The sequence below is a fragment of the Electrophorus electricus genome, chromosome 10 (genome assembly GCF_013358815.1).
Source record: "Electrophorus electricus isolate fEleEle1 chromosome 10, fEleEle1.pri, whole genome shotgun sequence".
Taxonomy (NCBI): domain Eukaryota; kingdom Metazoa; phylum Chordata; class Actinopteri; order Gymnotiformes; family Gymnotidae; genus Electrophorus; species Electrophorus electricus.
In genome coordinates this window covers 25,481,652-25,489,555 of record NC_049544.1, presented here as the reverse complement: position 1 = coordinate 25,489,555, position 7,904 = coordinate 25,481,652, and the positions used below count along the sequence as shown (strand labels likewise).

Below are 7,904 nucleotides of genomic sequence, written 5' to 3'. Positions count from 1 at the left end.
AGGGTAAACCTCGACCTGTGGCTCAGTGGCTGAAGGATGGACAGCCAGTGGACCCCAAGAAAGTCTGCATCCGGAACTCCAACGTGGATTCCATCTTGTTCATCCGCTCAGCCGAGCGAGAGAACTCTGGAAAATACACACTGGTCCTGCAGATTGAGAACATGGAGGATCAGGCCACCATCGATATCCGCATTGTAGGTAAGTCAAACTGCAGTGGAATGGAAAATCCACAGAGACAAAAATACGAACAATGTGGAGCAAACAAACTGTCATTGTCGGAAAGCTACAGTCTATCTGATTCCTGATGGTTTCCTGCTAGATGAGAACATGAAAGGTTTTGGGGAGAAGTTCAACCTCAGTCTGCTGCACTCACAGCTCAGGAGGAACTGAGAACGTTGTAGAAAGATGAGCAGCCATTACAGTGTTGATAAACCCCCGTAGATAAACCTGGACCACCGTCAGTTGTGAAGGTGACAGACGTGTGGGGCTTCAACGCAGCTCTGGAGTGGAAGGCACCCAAAGACGATGGCAACTGTGAAATCACAGGCTACACCATCCAGAAGGCAGACCTGAAAACCAAGGTGCAGGCTCAGTCTTTTTCTCCATTCATCTCTCCATTCATCTCTTCACCCGTTACTCCACCCGTCCGCACGCCCACATCCTCACTCTGCCTCTGTAGGAGTGGTTCACTGTGTATGAGCATAACCGCCGCACCAACTGCACCGTGTCAGACCTGGTGATGGGAAACAAATACATGTTCCGTGTATTCAGTGAGAACCTCTGTGGGCTGAGCGAAGAGCCCTGCACCAGCAAGGACATAGCCACCATCACCAAGCCCGGTCAGTGTGAGGGGCGGAGACTGGGAGTGTGTAAGGGGCAGAGATGGGAGTGGAATATGGTGTTGCTATATGATATTAAAGCCCTCGGTGAACTGGTGTTAGTGGCATTACAGAACCTCTCGTTTCTCCAACTCAGCTCTTCTGCTCCCACTTCCCTGCTTTCCATCCATCTGTCCCAGGTCTTGTGCATAAGCATTCTCCCTACAAGGAGAAGGACATGAATAGTGCTCCCAAGTTTACGACGCCCTTAGTGGACAGATCTGTGATTGCTGGCTACAGCACTGCCCTCAGTTGCTCAGTGAGAGGCTTTCCGAAGGTACGCTGTAGTCCACAATAACACATTGTTTACTTTAGTGGAGTAAACAGTAAACACACTGTTTACTTTAGTGGAATAAACAGTAAACACACTGTCTACTTTAGTGGAGTAAACAGTAAACACACTGTCGAATGGAATAAACAGTAAACACACTGTTTACTTTAGTGGAATAAACAGTAAACACTGTTTAGTGGAATAAACAGTAAACACACTGTCTACTTTAGTGGAGTAAACAGTAAACACACTGTTTACTTTAGTGGAATAAACAGTAAACACTGTTTAGTGGAATAAACAGTAAACACACTCTACTTTAGTGGAGTAAACAGTAAACACACTGTTTACTTTAGTGGAATAAACAGTAAACGCATTGTCTACTTTAGTGGAATAAACAGTGTTTCAATGTTGAAAATATAAATTTTTAATATTGAAATATTTTTGCACTGGGAAAATCATAATCAATTCTAATTTAAAATATAAGTGTGCAGTAACATAATGAATTGGGCTTGTGTGTGCAGCCTAAGATCATCTGGATGAAAAACCGAATGATAATCGGAGATGATCCAAAGTACCTGATGCAGAATAACCAGGGTGTTCTGACCCTGAACATCCGTAAACCGAGCAGCTTTGATGGGGGCAAATACGGATGCATGGCTGTCAATGAACTCGGACAAGACGAAGTAGAGTGCACACTGGAGATCAAAAGTAAGTGTAAGTGTGTGTGTGTGTGTGTGTGTGTATGTGAGAGAGTCTGTAACAGTCTGAACACTCCACTCTTCACACTACAGTCTGAACACTCCACTCTTCACACTACAGTCTGAACACTCCACCCTTTCACATTACAGTCTGAATACTCCACCCTTTAACATTACAGTCTGAACACTCCACCCTTTCTGTTTTTTACAGTAGTTCCAACAGAGAAGAAGGACTGAATGTAGCTGATCTGCATATGATGGAATAAAAGAAATGCAAAGGAAATATTTAACATTTAAAGTGAATAAATTTCACCACATTTCATTCTTCACGTCGTCCTTCTCTGTCTCTCTTTAACTGAGTACAGGACTCCTTAATCACCTGGCCATTTTGGCAATGAAACAGCTTAAGATATTTCAAAGATGTCAGTTCTTACATAATTACTGATCTTACTGTGAGTTCTTACACAACTACTGATGTTACTGTATGTGAGTCCTACATTACTACTGATTTTACTGTACATGTAACGCAGGAGGGGTGATGTGCGAACACACTTGCAAAGTGTCAACACGCTGGATGGTATATGAAGCGAAACTAATGAGCCATAATGAACGTGACTAAGAATATAATAATAATAGATTTAATAACAAATGTGCAAACCAAAAGCAAAACAAAGGACAGACAGAACAGGCAAACAAATTAAATCTAACTAAACACAGAGAACAATACCCCCCCCTTAATGCGTGACTCCTGAAGCACAAAAAAGAACCCAGGAGTTGGAACAGCAGGACAAGGGACACTAACAGGAACAGAACAGGAACCAGACAAGATAAAGGAACAGACAAAGAAACAGGACACAGAATCCGGGGTACCAGGAACAAGCACAAGACCAGGGGCTGTGTCACTGACAGGCACAGGAGCAGGGACCAACAGAGGGACTGAAACACGAGGGGGAAAAGGAATGGGATCTGAGACAGGGGACGTGTGCAAAGACAAGAGAGGAAAGGTGAGCGACGCCGGACTTTGGAATGGTTACGGGAACGGGGACAGGAGCAAAGGCCGAGGTAAGTACTCTCAGTAGAACAGATACAGGAACAGGAACAACATACATGACCGGCATGGCTACAGACACTGGGACAGGCAAGGAAACACTAATGCCACAATGCAGGGTAACAGGTCTAACAAGGTTGAAATGAACAGGCATGGATGTACAGACAGGAACAGAGACGAAACCAGGAACAGGAGCAGGCAACACAGGAACTGGAGACACTGAAGCAGACAAAGGAGCAGTAATGGGGGCTGGCACAGCAGCCTCAGGGAGCAGAGGAGCTTCAAAAGTGACACCCGGCATAAACAAAGAGTTCGTATGGATCCGGGAAGCCAATGGGGGGGACCCCCAAGGGTCAATGGCTCGTCACAAGGCATGGCTGAGGGCCTCCCCAAACATCCTTGGAGGCACACCTGTAGTAGCCACAGGAGCCACAGGGGAGTCTCGAGGAGCAACAACGGGGACAGGCCTGGCTACGTCCACTCCGTGAGGAGGACCAGGTCTTGAGGTGTCTGTAGCACCAGAAACAGGACCTGGCTGGACTGGAGATGCTGCTGTGACATTATGTGGTCGATACTGGAGTGCAGCAGTCAGTGGCAGGTCTGCGGGCACGGCTGCGGCAACCGGCAGCGGATCTGGGGGTGTAGCAGTCAGTGGCGGGTCCGGGGGCGCGGCAGTCACCGGCGGGTCTGTGGGCACGGCTGCGGAGGCCAGGAGCACGGCCGGGGGCGTGTCCGGAGATGCAGCTGCGCCGGTCAGTGGTGGCAGGTCCGGAAGCGCAGCAGTCACTGGCGGATCCGCAGGTGTGGCTGCGGAGGCCAGTGGCGGGACCAGGGCAGGGAACTGGACGGGTGGCGTCTCGTGCCGGGGACTGGGTCTGGAAGGGCGACGTCTCTTGCGTCAGAGACTGGAACGGGAACTGAACTAACGGAGTCATCTCTCGCGCCGGGGACCGGATCTGGCCGGATCTGGCCGGATCTGGCCGGGTGTTATTGTGCCCATGGAGGTCCTGCTGAGAGAACTCGTCTTCACAGCAAGGCGACCACTGACCAGAGTCTTAGTGGGTTGGTCATTCTATAATGCGGGAGGGGTGATGTGCGAACACACTTGCGAAGTGCCGACGCGCTGGATGGTATGTGAAGCGGAACTAATGAGTGATGCCATAATGAACATGAATTAGAATATAATTAATAATAGATTTAATAACTAACGTGCAAACCAAAAGCAACACAAAGGACACACAGAACAACAGGCTAACAAGGTGAGTAAGGGAATTGGAAAAAAGGGGTGTACACTTAGGGAAGACTAACAGAGGACAACAATAATAAATAGAACAATGAGCATAAAGACTTAGACAAACGGGAATAACACAGAACCGAGCTACGTAAGATGAACAAACAATATTGACGACGAAGATACAGGTAACAGAACTAAACAAGGAAAGCAACATGCAGCAAGGGTAACTAAACACAGAGAACAAATGAGATCTAACACAAAGATCAAGAACAAATGAGAACTGACCAGAAACCATGAAAGACACTCTATGACAAAGACAATGACCGACAAACAGGATGCGTAGGGACGGGGTTTTTATAACACTACAATCAGGGACAAACTAGGAACAGCTGGCATGAAAGGGGAGGAGACAAGGAACCATGGAGACAAATGAAAACCCGGAAGTGATTTGGTTGCCATGACAACGGGGAACGCTGATATCTGCGGACGTGGCAGTACGTGAGTTCTTACATAACTACTGAACTTACTGTATATGAGTTCTTACATAAGTACTGATTTTACTGTATCTGTTCTTACATAACTACTGATCTTACTGTATGTAAGTTCTTACATAACTACTGATCTAACACCTGTTACACCTGCTCTTGATCTTTAGCGTATACCCTGATATGCTTCAGTCATTTGTACTGTCTGCATGGTCTATAAATTATTATAAATATATAGATTTGCGCTTAGTAAAATATAATTACATACTTTAACTGAAGCACAACAAACAGTCTAACATGGTAAATCAATTGATATGAACTGATAGAGTTGCATTCACAGTAACAATCCATGCTCGAGTTCTGTCTCTGGTTTAGTGGCAACCAAAGTGCAGTGTTGTAGGAAGAGATGAAGATCTAGAGGACATGCGCAGTTGTTCAGGCCACATCTGCAGACCCTGGTTTTACTCAATGGGATCAAAACCCCAGACATGACCCTGGATCTAATGGAAAGATGTGTGGTCTCTTGTTATTAGTGAAATATCAGTGGTTATTAGTGAAAAGGGGGTGGTTATTAGTGAAATGGATCTCTGCAGGATTGGAGAAAAATCCTCCTGACACTTGGTCCTCTGTTAAATGTCTCTGTTATATCGCTGTTATATTGCTGTTATAGCACTGTTATTTTGCTGTTATATCCCTGTTACATCACTGTTATGTTGCTGTTATATCAATTATGTCACTGTTATATCTATCACTGTTATTTCGCTGTTATATCATTGTTCTGTTTTGATCCAGACGAGTGAATTTACCAGGTCGTGGTACCTCTTGATGGACGCATCAGAACTACAAAGCAGAGTTCTCATCACTGCTGAGAAAAAGTGTGTGTGTGAAATATACTGCCTAAAGACATGTAGTATTACATATATTAATATCCTGTCCTACTGTGAGATGAAAAGTAGTGTAGGGAAAAGCAGCATTCCATAATTCACTGAGATAAAGAGATCAGAAGCGGTCAAACTGCAATGCCTCAGGCCTTTGAGATCTCTAAACTCAAACTAAAACACCTGCTCAGGCAGACAGGAGACCCTACCCGTCCCTCCAGTGGGAGGGGCCTTGGCCCCATCCACTACTGCCTGCCCGCCATTCAGAGATGAGACCGTGCAGTCACACCACCCCTTCTGTTTGCTAGTAGCCAATCAGATGATCTCCTGAGCAGAAATCTTGAATAATGTAAAGATGAGGAGGGGTGCAGGTACTTCACATTTTACCAGCCACATCCAGCAGGGGGAGCTCTCTAGCAGTTAAAGACATCATGTATTTGTAAGCTAAAGCAATATTACTGAACTTGATACTAATAAAAACTGGTATATGACGGTTTCACACTGTTCTCTCCTCACCTACTCTAAAAACACCAGTAGAGGGCAACCTTACACACACACACACACACACACACACACACACAGACAAAGATCGTAATTAAACCTTTCCATTTCAGTCTAATTTTATCACAATTAATTACCTGAAGCTCAACATATGAACTGACAGCACACAGGCACACACACACACTCCGTAGATAGCTGATGCATTCTGCTGGTAAGGCTATTAGAATCATCATGATGGCTTTCAGAAGTTTCCATGGTAACTCAAGAGGCTGAGATATTCTGAGTGAATGTGTCGAGCCACAGAGATGGAACCGTGTTGGAGACACTGGCATCATTTCAGACACAGTAAATACGTGCACGTTTCAGAGCGACAAAAAGTGCAGGAGACAGACAGAAAAACAGGGAATGACAAAGAAACAGAAAGATAGAGAGAGACAGAAATGAGAGAAAGAAGCAGAGTGAGGGTGCGACATAAGCAGAGGAGTGAGCAAGCTATTTTCAGCCAGTGGTTGCCATAGAAACAAAGGCCTTGCCACAGATGCAGACATTCAGAGCCCACAAATGTTCAGCTCTGACAGCTACATCCACGGTCCCTTAGGACTGTATACACTTACAACCTCTGTAGCAGCCTATAACCACTGAGCCTAACCACTGTAAATATTTCTCTAACTGCTTATAACACGCGTTCCAATGCCACTGGGAATGTCTGGAGGACTAACACTGCCTTACATCTGCAAACTGTAATCTAGTTTCCCTATTGCCATCCATCGTTAGGCTGTCAGCGTCTGCAGTGGCAAGGTTGGGACGTCCATGTCTGCAGGGTTTGGACATCAGTGGCTGCAGGGTTGGCAATGATTGGGCTTTGAACAGTTAGTGTATTTTGCTAAGCATTCGTCTGACATTCCTGCCTAGTTCAAGAACCCTAACCCTAGTTACCCCCATCTAACCCTAGTTACCCCCATCTAACCCTAACCCTAGTTACCCCCATCTAACCCTAACCCTAGTTACCCCCATCTAACCCTAGTTACCCCATCTAACCCTAGTTACCCCCATCTAAGCCTAGTTACCCCATCTAACCCTAACCTTAGTTACACTGTGTGACCCTAACTGTAGTTACTCCCCTCTAACCCTAACCCTAGTTACCCTTGTCTAACCTTAAGCCTAGTTACCTCCGTCTAACCCTAACCCTAGTTACCCTTGTCTAACCCTGAATGTAGGTACTAACACCCTGTCTCCTTTAATTTGTCTGCATGAAGTGAAGATATGGCACTTTAGTTATTTGTTTGCTATTAGAAATTAGCTGTATTTTCTATGACTGAGTCATCTGTCTTCTCCCATCAGATCACTGCCTAACATTGAGGCATTTATTTAGCAAACTCTTAGCTTTACTGTTACAGACTTTATTTTAAATTAAGATTTTGTTTTGAAAAATTAACCATTGTAGAAATAATGGAGTGGCAAGCAAATTAAACAAAAAAATCAACCACTTTGTTTCATGGTACGGCCCCTCCCCACCTCAAACGTCTCCTTGTGTAGGTGTATGTTTGTCTATATTGTCACACCGTCTCGTGTCGTTCACCTGAGGCTTGTTGTGTGTAACTGTCTTTTGTCTTATTGTTGAGTTGTCGGTGTTTGAAACATAGCATGTGTCGTACGTCTAGGTGTTCTGTTAATAAACGTCTGTTTCAACGTGCCTCGTCCCCGCATCCTGCTTAAGCCAAGGATGCCTGGGAGAGGCAAAAGGAAGGGAAAGGAGTAAATGCGCTCCCACACCCGCACAGGGAAGCCCCCCCCATGACCTCGGGCACCTCCTGACGCCCACCAGAGGTGAGCGTGGGCCAGTGGCGGAAGCAGAGGACTGGTATAACGATTGTCAGTCCTCAGAGTCGAACTCCGTGGACTTAAACTATC

The 7,904-nt window shown here is 45.6% G+C and overlaps 1 protein-coding gene across 2 annotated transcripts in view; it reads left to right on the top strand.

Moving 5' to 3' along the window:
- mybpc2b (myosin binding protein Cb) overlaps positions 1–2,176 on the top strand; it is a 38,842-nt gene extending 36,666 nt beyond the window's left edge. For both annotated transcript variants that reach the window (XM_035530929.1, XM_035530928.1), the window contains 6 exons: positions 3–198; positions 442–581; positions 680–839; positions 1,019–1,155; positions 1,671–1,857; positions 2,059–2,176. In XM_035530929.1, coding sequence (XP_035386822.1) covers positions 3–198; positions 442–581; positions 680–839; positions 1,019–1,155; positions 1,671–1,857; positions 2,059–2,084 — 846 coding nt within the window. In that variant the 3' untranslated portion in view covers positions 2,085–2,176. The remainder of the gene's footprint in view (positions 1–2; positions 199–441; positions 582–679; positions 840–1,018; positions 1,156–1,670; positions 1,858–2,058) is intronic.
- The last annotated feature ends 5,728 nt before the right edge of the window (positions 2,177–7,904 follow it).